General features: G+C 36.3%; 2 protein-coding genes across 2 annotated transcripts in view; one reads left to right on the top strand and one right to left on the bottom strand.

Moving 5' to 3' along the window:
* The window catches only part of LOC113497839 (lysosomal alpha-glucosidase-like), a 29,224-nt gene that overhangs the window by 2,458 nt on the left and 1,741 nt on the right, over positions 1 to 25,025 (top strand). Inside the window, exons 4-30 of the mRNA XM_026877596.1 lie at positions 98 to 317; positions 1,540 to 1,748; positions 1,836 to 1,984; positions 2,170 to 2,344; positions 3,193 to 3,283; positions 3,670 to 3,838; positions 4,094 to 4,163; positions 4,260 to 4,392; positions 4,916 to 5,025; positions 5,252 to 5,368; positions 7,983 to 8,176; positions 8,697 to 8,830; positions 9,248 to 9,399; positions 9,815 to 9,963; positions 10,374 to 10,581; positions 10,984 to 11,134; positions 11,312 to 11,499; positions 15,373 to 15,393; positions 16,810 to 16,917; positions 19,452 to 19,583; positions 20,699 to 20,883; positions 21,284 to 21,437; positions 21,931 to 22,105; positions 22,259 to 22,430; positions 22,889 to 22,982; positions 23,098 to 23,159; positions 23,245 to 23,488. Of these exons, the coding sequence (XP_026733397.1) occupies positions 98 to 317; positions 1,540 to 1,748; positions 1,836 to 1,984; positions 2,170 to 2,344; positions 3,193 to 3,283; positions 3,670 to 3,838; positions 4,094 to 4,163; positions 4,260 to 4,392; positions 4,916 to 5,025; positions 5,252 to 5,368; positions 7,983 to 8,176; positions 8,697 to 8,830; positions 9,248 to 9,399; positions 9,815 to 9,963; positions 10,374 to 10,581; positions 10,984 to 11,134; positions 11,312 to 11,499; positions 15,373 to 15,393; positions 16,810 to 16,917; positions 19,452 to 19,583; positions 20,699 to 20,883; positions 21,284 to 21,437; positions 21,931 to 22,105; positions 22,259 to 22,430; positions 22,889 to 22,982; positions 23,098 to 23,159; positions 23,245 to 23,488 (3,966 nt within the window). The remainder of the gene's footprint in view (positions 1 to 97; positions 318 to 1,539; positions 1,749 to 1,835; positions 1,985 to 2,169; positions 2,345 to 3,192; positions 3,284 to 3,669; positions 3,839 to 4,093; positions 4,164 to 4,259; positions 4,393 to 4,915; positions 5,026 to 5,251; positions 5,369 to 7,982; positions 8,177 to 8,696; positions 8,831 to 9,247; positions 9,400 to 9,814; positions 9,964 to 10,373; positions 10,582 to 10,983; positions 11,135 to 11,311; positions 11,500 to 15,372; positions 15,394 to 16,809; positions 16,918 to 19,451; positions 19,584 to 20,698; positions 20,884 to 21,283; positions 21,438 to 21,930; positions 22,106 to 22,258; positions 22,431 to 22,888; positions 22,983 to 23,097; positions 23,160 to 23,244; positions 23,489 to 25,025) is intronic.
* Positions 13,883 to 15,101, bottom strand: LOC113497827 (glycine cleavage system H protein-like). Its single transcript, XM_026877592.1, has 2 exons — positions 14,809 to 15,101; positions 13,883 to 14,482 (listed from the first exon to the last, which is right to left on the bottom strand). The coding sequence occupies exon 2, from the start codon at positions 14,474 to 14,476 to the stop codon at positions 13,967 to 13,969; it is 510 nt and encodes a 169-aa protein (XP_026733393.1). The 5' UTR covers positions 14,477 to 14,482; positions 14,809 to 15,101; the 3' UTR covers positions 13,883 to 13,966.

A 25,025-nucleotide genomic window follows, 5' to 3' on the forward strand; every position in this document is an offset into this window, starting at 1 on the left:
AGAATATAAATATTCATATCAATTCCTCAAAAATCTCTTAAAAAAGTGTGATTGTCATAAAAGTAGAAAATAAAAACTTATGTGATGTCCTCTTCAGCAAATGCCAGAATACCGATACCACGACCACAACAACTTGAGCACTAAGAACAAAAGCAATGGAACAGACACCAGGAAGAAGTCGGACCTCAACAAGAAGAATGCGTACCATGATCGAACAGTGGAAGTGTTGCAAGACATGTGTGCGAAGGTTGAAGAGAATATGAAGTTTGATTGTCTGCCGCAAGGGAAGATCAATGAGAAGGAATGTGTTAAACGAGGTTCGTTTTCTTTTGATTGAATATTATGTCATGTTAGAGTTCAAACAAGATATGTAGCAGCTGTCATTTAGAACGAAAATTGTCCTCGAATTGTTAACGACTGTCATGCCGCCAATCTGTTTCGACAGCTGCAGTCGACTCTGCCGATGGCAAGATGTGGCTTGTGTATGAAATCAGTTTATTTTTGTCAGGACTTCTGTCTTTTTTATAGGCTTTTGCTCCTTCTCTATATGGGAACTGCCCTATGTTCATTTATATTGGTTATGTTGTCGGGGAAGTTTTTTTTCATTACTATTCCTTTAATACCCTCTTCAAATTTCTCTCAAAATTCCTACTACAAACTGCTGAATTAAAGACCTTAAGCATATACTTTTAAAGATATTTCATCAACAACAGATACACATTTTGAATAAATTCACCAGTTGTTTTCTCATTGGTTCATACTAGAAATGCATGTAAAACAACGAGATACTAGTCCACTGTTGCGTTTTCCAAAAGCGATGTAACCCTGATTATAGTGCTAAGATGATTACGCTGGGTATTAGAAAATGATAATGTTCGATTTCCTTTCATTAACCACTATGTTAGTAATCAATGCTTTATATGTGACCTTGACACAGTATACATGATCATGTAGAATTAATTACCGAGGCTTGGCTTGCGGTTATAGTAAAATTATAGTAATATTATTATAAGTGTATCCATGTATGTAATATTAAATAATATTACATACATGGAGATATCATCATTTAAAATTAAACCTTTTTGCTGCGCCTAAAGCGATCTAGACAATTTTCATGTCTTTGATTTGATTATTTTTTCCCACTACATGCTTAATGCCTGCCTCTCGCTTATTATTATTTACTTTTACTTCTACTTTGCTGTGCCCGACAGGGTCCATGATGATCTCATATTTTATAATTTACCACCTAAGAAACACATTGTGGAATGCAATAAATGATTGAGTATTGAGTATTGAGTATTACTCCATATAGTCTATCTTTTGTCTCAACTTTAAATTATTATTATTATTATTACTAGCCTGGAATGTCCCACTGCTGGGCAAAGGCCTCCCCACTCTTCTTCCACTTGTCTCTGTCATGAGCCGCGAGTGACCAGTTCCAACTTTAAATGTATGAATTTAATCCAAAGTTAATCTTGCAGTCTCCTTTATAGAAGCCACGCAGAGGAAATTATATCACGTATATTATCCCTATTGCAGGTTGTTGCTGGAAGTCCTCAGACACTCAAGGAGTTCCCTATTGCTACTATCCCTCCCACTACGATACGTTCCGCTTCCTTAATATGACGGAGGATCGTCACGGCATGAGCGTGTATATGGAGAAAGTCCGACCTTCAGGCTATCCGGCAGACTTTGATGTGGCCAGGATGGACTTCAAGTATTTGTCTGATGATGTGCTGCAAATTAAGGTGAGGAGATCTGGGTAGATGAAGTAATTTTTTTAATAATTTGTTAGTAAATCTATGTTAAACCTTATAACATTCTTCCCACTTTAGATTTACGACGCTGAACATAAGAGATTCGAGCCGATGCAGCCTGAGATAACGATGGTATCTAAACCTCTAACCAAGATGAAGTACAGAGTGCAGGTCGACGGCTCACTCATCGGCTTCAAAATCATCAGGAACTCTGATAATGTCACCATGTAAGTTCGTTTTGATAGAAGCCGGCTAAAATGGTACATATTTCGACTTAATTGTACTTTTTGCAGTTGGCTTTTCCAGCAGTTGGCTTCCAGGTTTACCGGATTTCTGGTTTAGCCTCACTTTATCTACAGAAAAATTTGATTTAAATGAAATTAGAATGCAATTAAAGTTTTTTCTTTTTCAGCGTCAACACTCAAGACATCGGTGGTTTAATACTCTCAGACAAGATGCTACAAATCTCAGCCATTTTACCTACGAGCCATATCTTCGGTTTGGGCGAGAAGCGCGCGCGGTTCATGAACAACTTGCAGTGGAATACATTTGCATTGTTCAACAGGGATAGAGCGCCAGTGGAGGGGGTAAGTGTCAAATATTGTCATTAGAAGTGGTGTAAATGAACTTATGTGGCGGTTAAACAGCTATATGCAAGCCTGTTGTTACTGGTTATCAATTAATGTAATTGTAAATGAAATAAGTTAAAATAAAAAAGTGTGAAAATAACATGTGAATGCACGGACAGCCTAGTGGTACGCCTAACCTAATGTTCGCGACGTGTCGTGGGTTTGATCCCCGCGTAGGAGAAGTGTTTGTGTGATCTGCGAATCTTTGTTCTCAGTTTGGGTATATTTGCTTATGTGACTTAAATGTTTGTATAACCTAACGACACAAAGACTGATTCTTAAATCAGTCTTTGTGTCGTTAGGTTATATACAGCGACCTCAAACTTTTGTTTGTTTGGCATGGCACCTGCACACTTATTTTTGTTATTGTTCTGTACAATTATAATATTTTTTGTAAACGGAATGACAGCGTGCTGCTGAGGAGTTTGTTGCGCCGTTTCTTCTCTCACAGCAAAAGCACTTAGGAAGCGGTGAAGGGTGGGCGAAACTGGGTGCTGTCCAATGTAAATGACCTTCAAAAAGTGCTAATTAGTAGCCTAATTTGAATAAATGAATTTTGATTTTTGATTTTGATTTAAAAAAAAAAACTTTTCACTCCCCTTTATTATAACTATAACTAAGTTGCAAGTATAATACGACATAATATCGCTCTCTTTATATTTAACAACGATACAAAAGTGAACTTGTTTGAAAATATGTCGTATTAGCTTACGATACTTTACTGAGTTTTCCCTGACTGTCATTCATCTCTCTTGTTCAGTGTTAATATATAAACTATGTAAATATCTTTCTACTGTGTATCTTAGATGAACCTTTACGGCACGCATCCATTTTACCTGGCGGTGGAACACGACGGCAAGAGCCACGGGATGCTACTGCTTAACTCTAACGCTATGGGTATGGAACACTCTGTATACAGCACACTACTGTATTATTTGTATATGTATATTGAAGACGGGTTACGTGTATTTATTAGGATAGCCCGATAGTTTCGGACCCAACCGGAGTCCTTAATAAATACGGGTTTTACTTATGGGCTATATAAGAGAGCACCTGTTGAACCCTGAGTACACATGACATCTAAGTAAAACGTGTATCTGAAAGACTTTGATATATCTTATGAATTTTAATGTATCGACGATTTGCACAACCCTTCCTCTGCTATGTCGTATCATGAAACACAAATCCTCTTTTTTCCTCTGTCCCTCTGAAACTTGTAATATATATTTGCAGTATCAGGACACAAATACAACGCCCTATACAATTGTCCCACTACATTGCAGACATAGTCCTGCAGCCGTCCCCTGGCCTCACGTACCGCGCGACGGGCGGCGTGCTGGACCTGCTGCTGATGCTGGGCCCCGCGCCCCAGCAGGTGCTCGCGCAGTACACCGAGCTCGTCGGCCGGCCCTTCATGCCGCCGTACTGGGCACTAGGATTCCATCTGTGCAGGTAAACATGCTTCTAAACAGACAGGCGTTTACTGGGGAGTTTGTTGCGCCGTTTCTTCTCTCACAGCAAAAGCTCTTAAGAAGCGGTGAAGGGTGGGCAAACCTGGGGCTTGTGCAATGAAATTTGACCATCAAAAGTGCTACTTGAATAAAATTTCAATTTAATTGTCATGCCGTTAACTGCAAAGTCTTGTTTATAAAGCCTTTAATTTATGGATGTCTTAAAGCTACTGGTAAGTTTGGTATTTTTTTTCAGATTTAACTACAATTCAGTGAATGCAACTAGAAGCGTTTGGAAAGCTAATAGAGATGCTGGTATACCTTTTGTAAGTACTAATAAAGGAATGATTATATTGCTATATTCTAATCAATTTTTATGTTTTTGTTTATTAATCATGTCAATACATTTTTTCTATGGTTAGGATGTACAATGGAACGACATCGACTACATGAAGGACCACAACGATTTCACGATCGATCCGAAGCGGTTCGGCGGGCTACCCGATTTCGTCAAAGAAATACACGCCGAGGGCATGCACTATGTCATGATTATAGGTGAGTTATTAGTGAACACCTTTTGTAATATGACTTGCCGTTGTGGTATAGTGTGCAGAAATTGACTTCAGTTGTGGATAGATATGAAGTGCTGAAAGGTAGGTATCTGTACAGCGTCAACGCGTTGGCAATATTAACGTTTGGTGCTGGGTCTTAGCCTTTCTTTTCCTTCTTGTGGTATAGTTGATGCACAAACATATGTTGGAGGTGAAGCTCCCCCTTAATTTCTGATGTCGTTTACTAACCCTTGAATAATTCCCACGTGGGCCGGTTTCTTTAATATTTTTTATCGTCATAATTTTAGCAACTAATTTCTTCAAAAAATACGCACATATATTCCAAACATTGTTGTTACTAGGTTTCGCACCTATGACCTGTGATTTTGCCATCTAAAGGTACACCAGGCTCTCTTTTAAACTTCGAAGAAGAAGAAGAATAAAGATACACTTCTCGTTTTTTTTGCATTTATTAAAAGCAACTTAAAACTATAGTTATACATTGAAATAAATACTTTCCTTTTCAGATCCGGGTGTGGGAGCCTCAGAAGTTCCAGGCAGCTACCCGCCGTACGACCGGGGAGTCGCTTTGGATATATTCGTCAAAAATTCTACGAACCAGATTCTTATAGGACAGGTATTCTATAAACTAGTTACTTATCACGTAAATATAGCTTTTGTGTGTGATTGTGTAAAGTTTTCGTGAAAACTAGAACACTTATTAAACCTAATATTCTTTCCTTTATGCTCTAAAAATTTTGCCGTAGGAAGCTTTTAAGAAGTTTAGATATTAACCAAAGGTTTGATTAATTTTATTGTTTTACTTTTATTTTGTGTCTAATAATCATTTCTTATTGTTTTAGGTGTGGAACAAAGGATTTACAGTGTATCCGGACTTTACTCATCCAAATTCTAGCAGTTACTGGCTGGAGATGATGAGTAATTTCCATAAACTAGTGCCCTATGATGGAGTTTGGCTTGTAAGTTATAATAGATATACCGTATTATACTAGGCTATTTGCTTCTTTTTTTCTGTCCTAAACGATTAATTACTATTCCATTATAAAAAAAACTTATTTTTAAGCCTAAAAACTTTATTTAAAAGATATAATTTTAAAAAACCGTGGAAAACGCTGTCCTCCATGTTGTTCGACAAATTATCTGTGCTGTGACGTCAGAAATACATGTAAACAACAATGTGGCAGCTCAGTGCTAGGGATGATCGATGTTAACATCGAATCAAAAGTATCGATGTACGATAAATATCGATGGTAAGACATCGATATTTTGAAAACATCGATGTTTTTGGAAACAATTAAAACTGTCTATTATATTTATGAAAAGTTTTAATTATTGGATAAAGGCAGTAGAAATAACAAAAATAATAAGAAAATTAACATTCCTAGTATTTTTTAGGAACACTTTGTATAAAAAAATAAAAAATATTACTCACTTATCTTTTTCTTGGAATCTTTTGCATGGAAGCGCAGTGATTCCGCCAATGACAAGTGATTAGAGAGGCACTGTGTTTAAAATGATTGACCAGTAGATGGAATTTTAACCACACCTCACTCATCAAGTGTATGCTAGTAACGAGATTTTTTTAAAACTCAAATTAAATGAAATTAAAAAACAAACTTATTCGTACGGCTGTGAGCTTACTCCGATTATTTTGATCAGTGTAAACAAGTAGAGTAGAAAATACCTAGTTGAAACTTGATCATCTGCTAATGAATATTTATACTTGAAACTAGCTTCAAGTATAAATATTCATTAGCAGACACACCTACACCTACTGCACACTGAAACGTAAAAGAATAATTTACGTTTCGATATTTTACACATCGATGTTTCGATGATATCGAAGTCGATGTTAAAACATCGATGTTTTATAGTTAAACATCGATGTTTATTCAACATCGATGAATATGGAACATCCCTACTCAGTGCACAATGGGGAATATGCACGTGACTTAAATATGGACAAAATATTTTTTTTTGTAATATTTATTGCTACTGAAAACACACTATACAATTATTTTTAGAATTTATTTTAATTTAATAATGAAATTTAATCATCAAAAAGTGGCTGTTTTGAAATTACCGCGCAAATTTTCGAAACGCAACACTATTGGTGGAACAAAACGTGACGTCAGTTTTACACGAGACGTCTGCTGTCAACAAGCTATTTGTATGGTTTCTTTTTGGGGGAATAATTGTTATTGTATTGTGTCGCTGTTTTTTTATCTTAAGTTAATAGTTTTATGTGTTCAAAATATTAATTAATTGTGAAGAAGGACTTAGAGAATGACTGAAACCGGTTTCGTAAAAGCGCAGTCGGATAATCTTCCGAAAATCGACGTGTTTATGATGGCCACGTATTTCGCTTCAAATCCAGATTTATACATACATAAAGATAAATTTAGAATATCAAATAAGAATTTTTAATAATATCTTTACAACTTTTTGTAAACTAGGTTATGTTTTGTAGAGGTTTGTAAACAAAACAAGTAGGTAGGTAAAAGTAAGAATGATTTGTATATGTATTTTACTTTTTCGATATCCTTACTTACATTGAAATGATCTTCACAACAGTATAAACAGCTCAAACACGATACATTGTCTCTTCTCATCGCCTTGCACCACTTTTTCCTTAGATTTTCACCTTTCGGCATAAGGAAATACACTTTGTCAGGTGCAGTGTTGATGTTATTTGGACACATAGGAACGACACAATATTTATAATATGGTTTTTTGTGCTTTTCCATGGTAATTAAGTCGATATTCACTCACTTTATTTATTTTTTGGTAATTTTGTAAACCAATCACTTTGCTGTTGACATCGAACTCGTGTAATGGTGACGTCACGAGGAAGCGCGCCAAAATGGCCGCGTTTAAATTGATCGCGATTTTAATATTTAATTTTTTGCATAATAGTTTATATTTTGGACGTGATATTTGTATGTTTGGTAATGTAATAACTAGTAGAAACATATAAAAAATAAAAAAAAAATCATGCATATTCCCCATTAACAGATCGATTATGACAATTGACGTTTCGTTGTTGTCATAACATGGACGACAGTATTTTCACTCGTTGAATAAAAAAAATGTGTTATTCAAATTAATTTTATTTATTAATAAGGCACTTTTATTTCACGATATCGCTTTTTTACGTTTTCCTAAGTCAAGTACTAAAGGAAAACCTCATTCGATGTCTGAAATTAAGTATGAGTCAAATAGCCTATTGGTGTTTCAATACTGTATGATAGTTGCAACAGAAATTGTGAAATATTGAAGTAACGAATATTGTCAAGGAGCTTAACTAAAATCTTAACTAAAATCGTAATAACTACGAATGTTTTTTTTTATAATAACTATTGTGAAAATTATTTATTTTTTAATGATGCAACGGTTTATTCACGCGTATTTATCGGGATTGTCAGACTACTTTCTGATTCAACCATTTGCCTGTTTTCTTTGTCAATATTTCATATTATTCGCCATATTTTAAAAACGAGGATGCTTAGCTTGAATAATGTAGTGTTATGTTGCCATAACACAACATTATTTAGATATATTTGTCCCCTGTAGGACATGAACGAGCCGTCCAACTTCCGCGACGGCACGGCAGTGGGCAGCTGCGCAGACCCGCGCGCGCCCTACAGCCCGCGCACCGGCGCCGCGCTGCGCACGCACACGCTGTGCATGGACGCGCGCCACTTCGCGGGGGCACACGCCGACGTGCACAACCTGTACGCCATCACCGAGGCTGGCGCCACGCACTTGTGAGCTATGCTAGTTATATTATCTTATGACGCGGACGAGCTCGTGGCTAAGCTATAACCGCATAAGGGAATCGGTCACACTCCCTTACAGCTAACCTAAAAGGCCCGAGATCCTGACCTACACTCCGCCAGAATACAAGCTAATATACATAACCTATACTCAATTAATTACTTCTCACATTATACCTGATCACAATATTATATACAAGGACTTTGACGGACGTCCAACTTACAATTGCACACCTGAACAACTGCACTGCAGACGCACCCTAACAGCGATCTTACACCTCGTTATGTATTAACACCAAGCGGAATACTAAAGTACAATGCACTAATCATATACTTCTAAAACTAAACTATAAATATTTTCTTTTGAATCCTTTATTGAACTTATAATACAGAACAGTTGACATCTTAAGCACATAATAGTGCGACTACATGCTCAAACAAGGCCACATAACAACATCTCGATTTTACAATAATCCTGTTAAAAATATAATAAAATGCTTATTGCCCACAGTTCGTTAGCCGAAATCCGTGGGAAACGTCCGTTCATAATATCGCGCTCGTCGTTTGTGGGCATGGGCAAGTACTCGGGACACTGGAGCGGCGACATCACCAGCGACTGGCATGACATGAAGATGACTATTCCAGGTGACATATAGGAACTGACTTTACATACAAAAACCATTGCTTTCTTAAACCTTTGTGAAAATATACTACCATATGATATTGAGACTTATGCTGTTATTTTACTTACTTATTTTCAAACGATTGTGAGTGAGTTTGTATGTATGTATTGTGTGTTTGTTACGTCTTCACGCCCAAACGGCTGGACTGATCTCGATATGGAGGGAGCCGATACCTTTTATTATCACTTTTATCCGACTTTTAGGGAGGATGAAGTTTTTGTAGCGGCGGCGACGCCGCGAGCAACAGCTAGTATAGGAATAAACACCTTACTTTGAACCTTGAAAGATCTAAACAAAAAGGATTCTCATATTCGTCTTTCCTTCCCCATTATCACCCAATAGCCTAGAGCGTAACGATATATTTCTATGACATTTCCAGAGTTGCTAAGCTTCAGCCTGTTCGGCATTCCCATGATGGGCGCGGACATCTGCGGCTTCAACGGCGACACCACGGTGGAGCTCTGCAAGCGCTGGATGCAGCTCGGGGCCTTCTACCCCTTCTCCAGGAACCATAACTCGGATCAGGCTATGGTAAGTTGTTTATTGGACTTTAAGGCAGAAATACAGCTCAAAATGAGTATTTCTCTGACAGATGACAAAAAATAAATTTGGTTTGCATTTTTCCCCTTATCTGAACCTATCATTGGTGCTGGTGACGAAACTTTTTTTGGTTTTCAGCCGTTACTGTCCCACTGCAGGGCAAAGGCCCCCCTTAGATTTTTCAACTCTGTCCGGTCTATTGCTTTTGCCATCCATTTTTTGTGGTATGCATCCAGTTCTTCGCGCCATCTTAATCGTTGAGGAAACTGCGTGATATATATTGTAGCATAGCGTACCTCCTCATTTTGATAACTATGTTTTTGGGCCAGGAGAAAAATATGTTCTATTTAAATTGATCTACATAAACATTAGACAAGAATATAATCAATATTGTCGTCTCCGCTAGGCCCAAGACCCGGTCTCCCTGGGCCCGGAGGTGGTGGAGGCGAGTCGCAAGTCGCTGCGGCTGCGCTACCGCCTGCTGCCCTACTACTACACGCTGTTCTGGCGCGCGCATGTGTACGGGGACACTGTCGTCAGGCCGCTGTTCTTCGAGTAAGTATATGGCTGTACAATTTATGTGTAAGGGGCAAATTGGCACCATACTTATAAATTGTACACGTCGAACTAATTAATAACTGCACTTTTGTTTGCGTCGGATGTTAAAAATTACCGCCACCGATTTGAATTTCTAGAATTCGAGCATGTTCTAAACTGGTAACTTGTCACTAGGCTGATAATATTACAAGGCTTAAGCCGTTTCAATGTTTAGTATTACTTAGTGTACCCCACGATATTTCTCAATTTATTAATTATTTATTTATTACTAGCCTGGAATGACCCACGACTGGGCAAAGACCTCCCCACCTTTTTTCCACTTGTCTCTTCTTATGAGCCGCGAGTGACCAGTTCGATTAGTGCTTCTCAAACAAATGTTGTTGTGATATCCTCCTCTCCAACTCCAGAGCACCAGAACAGAGCACTCTACACGACATCGACAGTCAGTTCATGATCGGTCCCTACGTGATGGTCACCCCCATCCTGGAGAAGGGCGCGGTCGTGGCCCGCGGAGAGTTCCCCGGCCCGCAGTGCTGGTACAACATCCTCGACGGACAGTTCATAGCCAGTGATAAGAGCTACGAGGTCACTGATAATGAGACCGTGTCCGTTAAGGTGGGTGACATGTATGGAAATATATAGTTGACTGGTAGTATAAGCTTAATACATAACGTAAAGTTACGAACATAGAAATACGTAAAGCACAATATTATTTCAAAATATTCAAAAAGGCCAGAAATATTTTATGAGAGAGATTTATCTTAAATCAGGACTTTTTACTGAGTAAGAACTCGGTAAAAAGTCCTGATTTGAGCAACAATTCACCGGTTTTCATCTGAAACATACATATTTATGTTTGGTAAGCTGTCTCTTTGTTCACTTAGCTTTAAAACCCTAGTAGGAAATTTCGCCATTGTTTCTTTTAAAATTTTGCGGGTAATCGGCGATTGCAATCCATCATTAAAATAAATGGTAACTTCAATACACTTCTTATGTAATATTGAATTTCCCACACAGGGTGGCGGCATCCTCCCGCTGCAGAACCCTCCTGAGCAAGGTCCTGTGACCACCACCAACACTCGCAGCCTGCCGCTGCAACTTCTAGTTGTACCAGATCGTGACAATCAGGCCAAGGGAGAACTCTACTGGGATGACGGAGATAGCTTGAGTAAGTTACCTATACTGCCTCTTTTATTTGGCTTTTGTAGGATAGGATCAAATGCAGTGTTGAATGCTAACCTTCGTTTGTCACAGACGTGCATTAAGGCTATATTCTATGTTTAGTGTAATAATTGTACTTATACTTTGACGAATTAAATAAAACTTATTTAACCTCGTTCCACAGACACATACGAAGAACAAAAATACAGTCACATAGAGTTCACCCTCAACAACACTGAGATACACAGCACAGTCCAGTGGTGGGGCTTCGGCGTCCCTCTGCTGAACAGCGTCACCGTCCTCAACCAGCCGCCCGTGGACACCGTCACCATCAACGGCCAAGCCTGCGTCAAGCCCTGCGAAGCCACCTACGTCGCCAACTCCAAACTCCTGCAGATCACCGTCAGCCTAGCCCTCGACAAGCCCTTCAATGTCAAATGGACGTACAAGCCGAAGAGCCCCAGCCCTAACTGGCGGAATTGGATGAACGAAAAACAGAGTCATTGATCATTAAGGTACTTTTTTTATTGTAGTCTTTTATTCAGGATTTTTAGGATCGTTCGTCGATATTGGCGAAGGAGATTCCTTTATCTGAATAATATTGCGTAGAAGATATAAGTGTAAGATTCATAAGAATGTTTATCACAATCGGTTTACAATCGCGACACCGTGTTAGCTGTTGATTAAAGACTCCTTTTGGGTCCGAAACTAGTCGTGAACTTCGCGAGTCATCCAAAGTTAATATTTGAAACTACGACAGTATTTAGGCATGATAAATTATTTCAGATTTTTATAACTTTACTGTTACCATTTAAATGTTATGCTGATAAAAAATACATTGAAATATAATCTTTTTGGTGTTAATACATAAATAATTTTAATCAAGTCACTGCAAAAAATATAGGAAAGCTTATAGTATTAATTATACAATAATTCATGTTAGTTCCTACAGTGGAATTAAATGTAGGTGCGCCAATACTGGCTTAGTATTACCATTTAATTCATGCAATTTTTATTGTGGTAAGTTTTTACACAATATAATAACATTTTGCACGCCAATTTTTGCAGTGTAAAATCATAATCATCATTGTAGGTATATTTTTGTTAGGATTAAGGTTTGATGTGAGGGTATAAGATATGACCTTGGTGTAAGCCAATAATATAACGAATTTCTGACTTCGTGAATATCACAAGGGACTCTTTGAGTCAAGTAGCGATAAAAATCAAATATAATCAAGAAGGCATCACTCCGTCAGTTTATAATAAATGCGCCGTTACGTAAAAATATAAAGCTGTAATGGAGGATGACCATGACGACGGTATTAATTTTATAATAAGACATTCTACTGACATTTTAAATACAAATTATTCAAATAATCTTATTTCTTAGGCTTTTTTAACCATTCAAGCTATTAGTTACTAAGATAATTATAAGTATTTGAAATGTTACTGTATTTACTAAGAATAATCTACAGTTGGACAAAGTGTGACTTTTTCTACATTATTAATGTTATTGAAAAATATTCAACATAATTATTTAGGTCAATAGAAAAATATTTCATAGAATTTGAAGTTTAATAAACATTATTGTTTGTTATTTATATTAAGAATTCATTAGAAATATGCTAAATAAAACGAACAAGCAGGTTTTATTGTAGATCAAACTCAATCTGCATCTAGTTACCATACTGGTATTTTTATATACTCAAAGATTTTTCTAATAAAAACTTTTACCTTCTCTCTTTCTTTCTAATTTTGAATTTCAATGAAATAATTATGGGTAGAAAATACAAAACAAATACATACAATATATAGTCGTAAAATTTAGAAAGCTACTATTGATATTAAAAAAAAACATAAGGATAATAAAAAGCATTACTCATGTTATTTTATCATGGATTACTATACAATTCGCAGATTGAAATATAAGTGATGACGACTAAAAAACTATTTTTATGAATAAGAAAACAAGCTGTATCTTGGTCAAATTCGATATTAGAATGAATTCAACTTCGCTTCAAAATATTTCGCAAAGGACACTTACGAACTGAGTACAATATAGATGAAAATAATCAAAATAATTACGGTTCTATTTTTATTTTAAATAATTTTAGTGTCCTTTGTGTGTATGTCTAGTCATAAGGTATTTAAAATTTAACTAATAAAGCTCAAAATCCGTTGTACTCATGTGGTTACCCAACCCACAACACAAGAATTACCTAAATGATGTTCATTATAAATAAAAATGTGTATTTTTAGTAGATGTGTATGCATTTTTAAATTAAATATACATAATAATAAAAATATATGTCATTTCTCAATATAACGTTCAAGTTAATTATAAATTTTGTTATGATGTAGCACCAGTTGCATGTTTTATGGGAATAGATATTACAGCATTTATATAAAATAGTGTTATCAAGTAGTTAGTGATGTCAATGAAGTTTCTATCATTTTGATCTTGTCATATTGTTTGATGTACAATATTTTTTGTGATATTTTGACTTTTTAAAATTGTTAGTTTTTTGAGTTGGGGTTCCTGTTGTGAAACAAAGTAATTATTGTGATATTAATATGGATTGCACTGCTTGCCAGTGTGATTGAGCCAAAGTAGAAAGTGTTTACCATTTATTTGTAGTTAAGATTGCACTAATAAAAATGATGACGCACAAAACATTGTTTTATTTTGAACCCAGAATAAGGATAATTTCTTGTTGTTAGAATGTTTTTAGCAATAATATTAGAAGTCTTTGATAAAAACAGATGCCTTTTTAACATAACTTTATTTTCTTCTATGCATAACAACTAATAAAACAAGTCAACAATAAATTATAAAAAATCATTTTTCCACATCAGCCTTCTCCTGATCACTTTTAAGGAAAGTCTGATACTGTTCCTCAGACATTAATTCTTTTAACTCATCTGGTTTAGTTAACTGCACCTTAAATAACCAGCCCTTATCGTAATAGTTTGTGTTGATTAGACCTGGTTTTGCTTCAACCTCCTTGTTTTTCTCTGTAACCTTCCCAGTGACTGGGGAGTATATTTCGCTTGCTGCTTTCACACTTTCGAGGGCTCCACATTCAGCTCCTTCTGTGACCATTGTGTTTGGTTCAGGTAACTGTGCGAACACAACATCACCTAGAGATTCTTGTGCATACTTGCTAATACCAACGGTTCCAATCTCCTTGTCTACTACAATCCACTCGTGACGGTCAGTGTATAGTCTTGATGCGCTGCTACTGTATTTGTGGTGGAGCTTGCAGTATGTTTGTTTGTTTGATTGGAGAAGAGATAATTTGGAGACATACTGTCTTGTTAGTTGAAAACAAACCCTTTGTAAAGTCATCTTTGTCTGTAAGGAAATTATAATTTTATTCCATGGCTTACATAAATGATTAAAATTCATAATAAAAAAAGGCATACACATTAAAGAAACTTAAATCAAATGTTGATTTATTAAAACCTTACTAGAAAAACCTTAGGAAGGTCATATATTATGAGATACCTACTCAGTAGTTATTCACAACTAACTTTAGGCACAAAACTTCAAGTCTCCCAGTAAGATAACAATTAAGTTAATGATGTGGTAACTTTGACCTTCTTGCAGATAAGTGGTCTAGAACCGTAAATTTGTCGGCAAATCAATATTTTTCTAATGTAATATTTATAGAAACTTACAAAACTGTTCACTAGATAGGTTAATGTTTGAAATCCATAAACGCCGCAGATCGACTTATGTTTGTTTTAGATCAGCTATCTTAATTAGTAAATAATAATTTACTTATTTGCAGTTTCAATAAAAACAGAGGTTATGAAGAAAATAATGTTGAAATCAAACATTGAATAGTTTGACACTTCAACACTTGACAGTTCCATTACTCGGTTTCTATTTTGGATGGGACTTGTTTCGGTAGCATACTGTTGTAATTTATTCCGGGTTTAGGTTTAGGATTAATAATAAGAATTTTCAATTACTTTTCTTTTAATCAAATTTTTGTAAAAAAAAATCAAAGGTGTCGAATTGCCAACAATTTGATAGCCTACTAATGCAGCGAAAAGTATGTAAATCAAATGAAAAATAATAAAAACCAAGGACGTTTTAGGAGTCAAATTAATTTTGAACAGGGGCGATTACATGTGTGATGTTATAAGAATTTTGTGCATTAAACCTTTCTTTTGTTTCATAACAACTCAAATGGTACAAACTACTTTTCTACTCTTGACAACATTCCAAATGTCAAGTTGAACGACACAAACGTCATTGTTCGCTTAGCCATGAGTGAAAGATGTCAAACGAAGCTTACAGAGAAATTTGATAATAAAAATTATATTATTTACTTCGGTATCATATGCACTTCGATTGCTGTTTTATATTTTTACAGGTAGAACAAATATTTTACAGTTCATGCTTATGGTTTTATTTAGACCATGTTGATAATTAATGACATTTAATTTCAGATTTCACTTTGCCACTATAGCATTTAGCTATGTGTTGGGATGTCTGGCTTGTTATTACGGGCTAAACTCGAATATTTTACACGAATATATTGATAAATTAAAGTGCCATTTCGTCGGTGAGACGTACAAAGATGAAGCAGACCCGCCTGTCAAAGTGAGTTGGCATACTGTCTTTGTTTACTGTTTACTTGTAATAGAAAACTTGTTATTTCGCCATTGAGGTCATTTACGCCTCCTTATTCAGCTTTTTTCTTTTCAATAATCAATAATAATTAGACTTCATGTTACTGAAGCTAAGTGGTCTCGAGTTTTGTGTACTTGTTATTTTATTTTTATCTTGTTTGCCTACATATCAGTTTAATTACTAATTAAACTACTGTGCTATCTGGTATGTCTTATGTTCGTTCCTCGTTATGAGAGGAAAGGTATAACCTGTTGCAGTCAGCCACTTTCTTATTAATCATTCTTGTTGTACAACTTCATAGCTTAAATCTTGTACCTACATGTTATATTCTTATTTGAGACCGTCAACAATTTTTTCAACTTATACAATTTATCATGATATTTTTTTTTATTTGTTATTAACAATGGTTCAATAAATTAAGAAAGTAGGAAATATAATTCATTATTTAATGAATTAAATTTTCTGATGAAATTAATAGTATTATGTGTTAAGAATGAGAAAATCAAACACGCTTCAATAATAAGTCAATACAAAATATTAATACAACATTTATATGACAAACAAAATTGTTTATTATTTTGATACAGGAAATGAAGTCGTAACAAATTTGTAAGCTTGTATACAATCAAAAAATATGCTGTGACTTAATCTTATCATGGAAAAACCTTATGTTTGATTCATGTTCAATAGATTTAAACCACAAAAACACTTTAAAAGTTAAATAATGTTTTTATTATTTTTTTACTTTCTATTAAATCATAAACAATGTTATTTAGCAATAAAGCTTGCTCCAAAGTAAAGTAATGGCTTATTCTTCAATCATTGCACATAATAGTATGGACTTTTTATGGTCTTCATACAAATGTACATACTCATGAAAGTGGAAATAGGCATACATCAGCTGTGGAAATTTCAACAGTTTAGCAATCACTATTCTCTAATTAAACCTTGGTGACAAACAGACAGCCTTCCAGTGAAAACCCTGAAAACCCTGTGAATACTAAACATGTTTAAAATGCACTTTTATATATTTTCAGGGTTGTGAGACGTGTGGGTCTAAGGACTGTGAGAGACATGACTCGAGTGTGTCCGAGCCCTGGGTGGGGCTCCAGATTCACAAACAGTTGGACCAAGCCATAGAAGATGTGAGTACCTGTATTTCATGATGTGAAGGGCTTGATACTGACAGATATGCATTCATAAAATTATATAAATGGTTTTAAAATTCTCTTTCAGTATTATACTTATAACAATTTATTATTAGAATAGTACAATTTTTACATAAAAATGTACTAAATAAACTATTAGTTTTCAACTCCTTTTCTCATTCATTGTCGAGTTGGAAAATAATAATAAAAAGTTTACTTTATCGTAATTTTCTCAATCGCCCAACTAGTTTCGCAACCAAAAGTAGACCTTAACCGGCGGCGATGTCTCAAATTACCAACTTATTTATATTAACTTGTGCAGCAAACTTCTTAAAGGTTTTTTTTCCAAAATAACAAGAATACTATGTATGATTTTGTCTCATTAGAAATCATACTGCCGACATGGATTGCCGACTTAATACTTCGTAAAATCTCAGTTCAAGGTTACCATGAAGAAACGTGATTAACAACGGCAAAGAAACCAAAACAATAGATATTACGAATATATGAGATCACCAGCCATTCCTAATGAGAAACAATTCATAATATATTAATACATATGAATCCATTATGCGTGTCTGGACTCATATCGCGAAAGTAGAAGAAGGTTATCTAATCATTAGCATATAATCGTGTAATTACATCTTTTGTTCTGCTACCGTCCTTTACCGGGTCATCGGATAGTTATCAATTAGGTTTTTATCTGTTACAATCTCTTTTTTAAAACGGCTTGAGAAACTGAGCATTAAATGTCACAGAATAAATAAATACGCGATTCGTTGTGGTTTCGATCTTTGCTTAGAGCAAACATTTGTGTGGTAGCAGCAATCCTTGCTTATTTGTTCCAAATTTGGATGTGACGTTTGTCTCTGTGTATATAATTTTATCGAGTGTGACTATAATATAAGAGCTACATCGACGGTGTGAAAATACCTTATATTATTAGGAAAATCAGCGGAGTTTGTTATTATAGTCATGACATTTAACAGACTTAAATTCGATTTCAATAGAAAACAAGCCAGCTTGTTAAATAAGTTGTCATGATCTTAATACTACCTATTAGGTCAATGTCATAACGTTTCGAGTGTTAAAGTTTTGTCCGCGTAGCATGAAAAGAACAATAGTCAATATTATTGTTTAGTATTGTAATAAATTCACACGCGTCCTAAATAATAAACGTTAAAGTAAAATGATTATTTCGCTCTTCCTTTATAATTCAATTAAAGGACATGATTTTAAATCTTGGGGATTTAGGGGGCTATTATTAAAAACACGGACCCTATCTTAAACATTCAAGGCTCCTCGAATATACCCCATAATTAAATTAGGTTATGGTTTTATCTATTATTGCGATCTGAATATTTTAAATAAGCGACTGCATGCAGAATATTAAATTGGAACAAATAACCGTGTATAATGAAGAAAAGGAAATAATTATTGTTTAAAAATCTCAAACGTTTGTTTATTTTTGGTTCGTGATTTTAGTTCAAAGTTTTCTCTTATTCAGATCTCGATTTAATTGATAAAACTGCGTTTTTTATAATTAAATCCGCCATTTAGAACTGCTTTCAATATGGTAAATTGTGTTCGAAAATATCTTACTTTAGTGCAAAATATTTTTAAATATTCCTATTGAGGCACTAATGCCTTCTGTAAGCAAATGTTTTAATGTCATATACGTTAAAAATGTTTTGACTCACGTAACTTTTTATCATTACGAGAAAAAGCAGATAAAATGAATATCTTTAGATATATTGTGTAGGTACTGCGAGATGATACACTTGAGTATTACTTGCTGATACTTGCTTACTGATACGTCACACTTAAATAGGACAGTCAACGGCCTCATATCAATATATACTACTTAGATGAGAATTAATAAAACATATAAAATGCATTATCAGGGTAATGACGTTAGATACCAGCGTTAAGTACGCTTGAAAGCGTTCCACGATACTTTGCCTCTATGTGGAATTATTTTTGAGGTCATCTAATATTGGTTTTGAGTCAAAAAAGGTTTGTTACGTTTCATAAAATAGAAATAATAATTGCTTCTATTGTATTTGTAGTATAGGTAAATTTTGCACATTCTACATATAACCTTCCCTATATTGGCTAAACCACTACTACTACTGGTTAAACAACTAGTTTTCCTAAACCCAGGATGTATAGGTTTACTATTAAATTACACAGTTCGAGATATAAACCAATATGTATTTAGCTATTTGTTTAGATACTTTTACTGTGAACAATCTTGAATCAAAAAGTCAGTTTCAAAATAAATGTAAAAACACATTAAGTAAAGATCACTATTTCTAGTAAAACTCGTACCCCTGAAATAAATTGGTCGTGTTATGTATGGTATCTGGATGAAAAGACACACCATGATTCATGTTCTCTATTTTAAGATTGTGTGCCTTTTTTAAAACTCTAAATAAATTAAGTATAGCTTTTTCTAGATTTTCTATCTCTACCTTATATGCCTTAGAACATGAATGAGGACATTGATTTACAATATTAATTTGTTTCAGTTTTATAACACGATATTGGAGCAGTTCATAAGCTCCTGGTACAGTAAGATAACGCTGCAGCCGTTCTTCGTGGACGAGCTGCGGCACCAGCTTAGGTATGCCTCTGCCTGTTTACTGCAGAGAGCTGTTAAGGTGAGAAACCTGTTATATTTAGCTTTAAATATACATAGGTATAGTTACTGGCGCGGATCTTGAGCGCTCGGTGGAAGAGTGGGGATCGCTTTGCGCATCGTAAAATAAAACGCCAATCAATTGTGCGTACTCGTCGTCTTGAGGTGCATGCAACTGCAGCAAAGAACGAATTTCAACCAATCACCAGTGACGGCTATGACAATCACTGCGCTTTAGTCCGCCCCGCGCCTCACTTCATACCGCAAAAGGGACCCAAAAAATCACTTCTGCGCAGGTGAAGGTCAGCGCTCAAGATCCGTGCCGGTAACTGTAGGAGGGATAAGAGGTGGAATTGAAAGAGGTTCTCGGATTTGGAATCTATAATAGTTACGCAATAAAAGGTACAGATAATTGAATTACATTTTTATAACTATTTATCTACCTATAAATAGTGTTAAAAATCTTTGACGTCATTCTAATTGAATTACCTCAGCATTATTTTGTTCGATACCATTAGTGATACGGAAGATAAAATGAAATATTTGCAGTCTGATTCAGATAAGTTATTTTGTTCAGTTCAAAAAAAATGCATTAATAAGAAGGGCTTAAACTTAGCTGTTGATGATTCTGGGACGATGTCTATAGGATGATGATCATATTATAACTGTTCTCTGTGGATCACATTAGGGCTCGTGATGCCTATCGGGACAGCGGGATTGTCCCAAACGGCCCCAGTATATAAAGCCTTTGCCCTTTATATACTGGGGCTCTTTCGAACAATCTCCAAAGAGCCCTTTGTGCTGTTCCATGATACATAAAATGAACATAGGTGGGGTTTAGTCAGTAAAAGTCTGACAATCCCTTCCGTTCAATTTCAATCCCAAGCGGAGGATCTCATTTGATGAATTCGCATCAGAAAAAGGCCCTGTTATTATACACGTTGTAGCTACCGTAAAGTTTACAGTATTAAAAATACTTTTTAATTTATTTATTTAGTTTAATATGGAGAACTAGCAGCACTAATACAAATCTGGAGTGGCTATAATTTACTTCCCAAATTTTAGAATTATTAAACGATGCAACAATTTACCCACGTCAATCGCTAAGTCTACGTGCATACGTACCTGTCCCCGTAGATAAACTACGGCCGCTTCGTGCTCGGGCGGCTGCTGCCGTGCGCGCTGCGGCAGTGCGCGGCGCGGCGGGCGGGGCGCGCGCCGCACCCGGCCGCCGCCAGCCGCCGCGCCGAGCTGCGCTACCTGCGCTGCCTCGCCAGCGCGCTCATGCCGCATCTGCTCAAGCAGGATGACTATACCAACGAGTTAGTATAACTTATTGTAGTAATCATTTACTAGTGTTTTCTAGCTATGAGAATCAATTATGAGAATATCTGAACTTGAGGCCTTGCTTCTCCTTAAGCTTTGTTAGCACTAGCCTTTGAAGTCTTTCCTAATTCAGAGAAATAGTTATTTTTTATGCAAGTGTTCGAATAACATATATAAAAAAAAATGCCTTTTTTTAATTATTACCGAAGTCTCTTTAAATGCGTTTTATACACTTAGAAAAATACCTATTCTTATTAAGAAATAACTCTGACTTTCTTATGTTTTGTGATTTAGTGGCTACAAAACGCCATTTTCAATGCCAACGTCAACTTTGATGAACTTCCAATTTTAAATTCCTTTTTCTGGAGCGCAATTGAAATTGAATTATTTTGTCAGTGTGTTCCGCGTGCTAATCCGCGAGATATTCGCGGGCTGGGTGCTGCTGTCGCTGACGGACGTACTGGCCGAGCCCTACATCCTCAACACGCTCATCATCCTCGCCACCGGGGACGAAACCATGGCGCAGCTGCCCTCCACACCTAATTATAAGGCAAGATACTGTAACTTTCTTAAATTAAAGCAATCCCGCGCCGTGATATTTATACTTTATATTCAAGCCTTACACATGAAACCCAAACTCTGAAAATTTTCTTTTTAAAAGATTCCGGCAATAAGGAATGGAATCCTTATGACGCGGGGGTTTTCACAAACATTGAAGTCATATGTCGTCTTCACATTTATAAACACTTGTCCTTAGCGGAGATCGAACGCGCGACATGTCGCTCTCAGTGGGTAACTGCGAACCCAGGTTTGCCGCTGCATGTACTATTTGGCAAAAGAACACATTATAAAACTTTTGAATATTAATTTCCATGTTTAACATATTTTTGTTCACTCGTCCAAGGAGACCATCTACTAGGCGCCATAAATTCGACAAGAACTTATATTCCTCATGCTTCAGTGTATATTTAACACCACCTTACATTCGCCAATGACACCGTCCAAAAAGCGTACACTAAACATCCCCAAATTTGTCTGTCCAGGTAGAATTTCTAGAAACGTTCGCCCGTCAGACGGAGTCCATATACACGCAGCGCTGCAAGCTCCTACATGTGGAGTTGGACCAGGTGATCAGCGAGCAAGAGTACTTCTACGCCTTCATGCAGTACATGAAGACGACCGGCCATATACATCTGTTGCAATTCTATAATGATATTAGTGAGTATAGACTTGGTTTGTTAAATATTGATAAATTGATGTGTAATGTTACTTATTTATAGTCTAAGTAGTATTTCTCTGAATGTTACATCGTCCGTCATCGTCCTTTCTTGTTATGCCAATGCTATATATCATGAATGATATGACCCGCAGAGTCGTTCCAAACGAAGATGTTGAAGCCTGAGCTGAGTGAGTCGGAGCAGCAGTGCCTGCAGCGCGAGGCGCGCGCGCTGGGCGCGTCGTACCGGCGCCTGCCGCCGCCCGCCGCCGGCCGCCTCGCCGCCGAGCTGGACGCCGTGCTGCTGCAGCAACACGCCGTCGGCAAGTAAGTGGCTGCAGGAGCCCGCAGGCTGGCGCTGTTGCGACGAGGAAAGAGTTTCTTATGTGTACGAGCTACGCAAGGGCTTGTCGCGATGCGCAAGCGCATTGGCGCGATTTAATTGTTTTGTTTAATTTTTACTGGGGAAATACTCATGCTGTTTTTCCACACAGAAAAGGCAAACATGGGTACCGGATACGAGGTTAGAGTGAAGGGTGGTAAGACCCTCGTACCCTAACCTCGTATCCGGTACTAGGGGGACCATTTGAACTTAACGCAAACTACGGCGATAATATTCCGCCAAGGCATTATACCTTTCTAACACGACTCGAAATGCGAATATTCAATCCAAATCTTATAGAAATTCCACGCAAATATGACACTCAACTTTTGTAAATAAGACTGAATGTCCAAAATCACTTAGAACATAGAATAGGTTTAAAACTATTCATTAATGTCAACAGGTTACAAACAAGTAGAGCGTTATATGAAGCTGCAAGACAGTCACACACGTTATTGGAGAAGTTATGGCTGCCTAAATTTTTACATAGTGAAGAGGTAATAACAAATCAATATCATAATTAAACGTACATTAAACGGGATATATTCTATATTGTCTGTGGATGCATCAGTTTGGTTCTTTCTATTTTAAACGGTGTATTATTTTTTACAGTTTTACAAGTTGCTTATTGGCAGCAGAATACCTACTGGTTATCAGAAACAAATGGTTAAAAAGTAAGTAGTATAATTCGTGAATGACGGTCGTGAGTGGCAAGCTAGTACCTATAATTGTCTGTAACATACAAAATTTTCTTTACAGACCACATGAGAAACTACTAAATACTGCTTTAAAACTCGGGCATCGTCTGAAAGGGGCTCTCAAGACGCAGACAGTGGATGGTCAAGTGTTAGACTGTTTCACGAATTGTGAGGAGTCTGAAGGCGATGGCGTCGATAATATGGATATATTGAACTATCTGGATAATCTAGCTGTTGAAGAGTCGCTAAGAGGACATGATTTGAGCACGTATAAAGTGGTGCTGACCAATGTGGAGACGAAAATGGTAAGAATTTATTTAATTAATGTTATTCAAACTTTGGAAGTAAGCCAATCTAATTTTCAGATTCAAATTCTAATGACTCCCCAACGAGTAAAGAATTTCTAATGGTTGTTTATAAAATGTATGAATAATGTAAAATATTATGTATCTGAAGAAAACCGCAAGTAATTACCATCCACCACCAAATACTTACCATCCAAACCCAAGTACTTACCTTCCAACACCAAGTACTTACCATCCAACCGCAAGTGCTTACCATCCAACCCTAAGGACTTACCATCCAACACCAAGTACTTGCTCCATCCCTTAGTACCCCCCCCCCCCCATTCAATATCGAAATCATAAGATTTTTCACTTTTAACACTTTATAATGATGACTCTAGTTGCGCGGTTCCAAAGTTTCCCATGGGAATAGGACTTTTCCCGTAGTAAAACGTGGCCTATGTGTTAATCCAGGATGTCAGCTAACTCCGTACGAAATTTCATTAAAACCAGTTCAGTCGTTTTGACGTGAAGAAGTAACAAACATACACACACTCACAAACTTTCGCTTTTATAATGTTAGTGGGATGAGCTACAATATCGGTATGATTCGAAATGAATGATTATTAAATGATTATTATATGTATGAATATTGTAAATGATTATTAAAAAAAAACATATGTATGGAAAAAAGGGTTAGAGATTTAGTAATATAACCCTTTTTTCCATACATTTAGTAATTTTGTAGCCCGCAATGTATTCAAAACGATGTTATCTTAACTCCCTACAATATGTACCTACAGCAACAGTATAACGTGGCGGAAGCTCGACGTTGACATGCTATTTTCTAAACTATATCGCGGAAGCGAAAGCTCAAGAATAATATCCTACTACTATTATAAAGGCGAAAGTTTGTAAGCATGGATGTATGGATGTTTGTTACTCTTTCACGTAAAAACTACTGAATGGATTTGAATGAAACTTTACCACAATATAGCTTATACATCAGAATAACACATAAGCATAAAAAAACACATTTTTGCGCTTACATTGCAAACGCTGACTGAATCCTAGACGGGACGAACCTGAAGTCCACGCGAACGAAGTCGCGGGCAAAAGCTAGTTAATTATAAAACCAAGTAATCACTGTTCTTTCGAAAGGTTCTTAATTATTATTCTTAATACGACTTTTTATGTCAAAATCAAAAAGTCATTTATACAAATTAGGCTACTAAGTAGCACTTTTTGAAGGTCAAATTACATTGGACTGCACCCAGTTTTGCCCACCCGTCACCGCTTCAGTGCTTTTGCTGTGAGAGAAGAAACGGCGCAACAAACTCCCCAGCAGCACGCTGTCTTTCCGTTTACAATATAATTATTGAAAAATATATCAAAATAAATGTGAAGGTGCCGTGCCAAACAAACAAGTATTTGAGGTCGTGGTGCCTAAGCCACTATGAACTTAAACTGTCAACTAATACTAATGTGTGCTCGGCCAAGGTCAGCAGACCGACCAGCCACCGCAAGCAGCACCCGTTCACGAGTATGACGCAAGGGT

The sequence above is a fragment of the Trichoplusia ni genome, chromosome 1 (assembly GCF_003590095.1).
Source record: "Trichoplusia ni isolate ovarian cell line Hi5 chromosome 1, tn1, whole genome shotgun sequence".
Taxonomy (NCBI): Eukaryota; Metazoa; Arthropoda; class Insecta; order Lepidoptera; family Noctuidae; genus Trichoplusia; species Trichoplusia ni.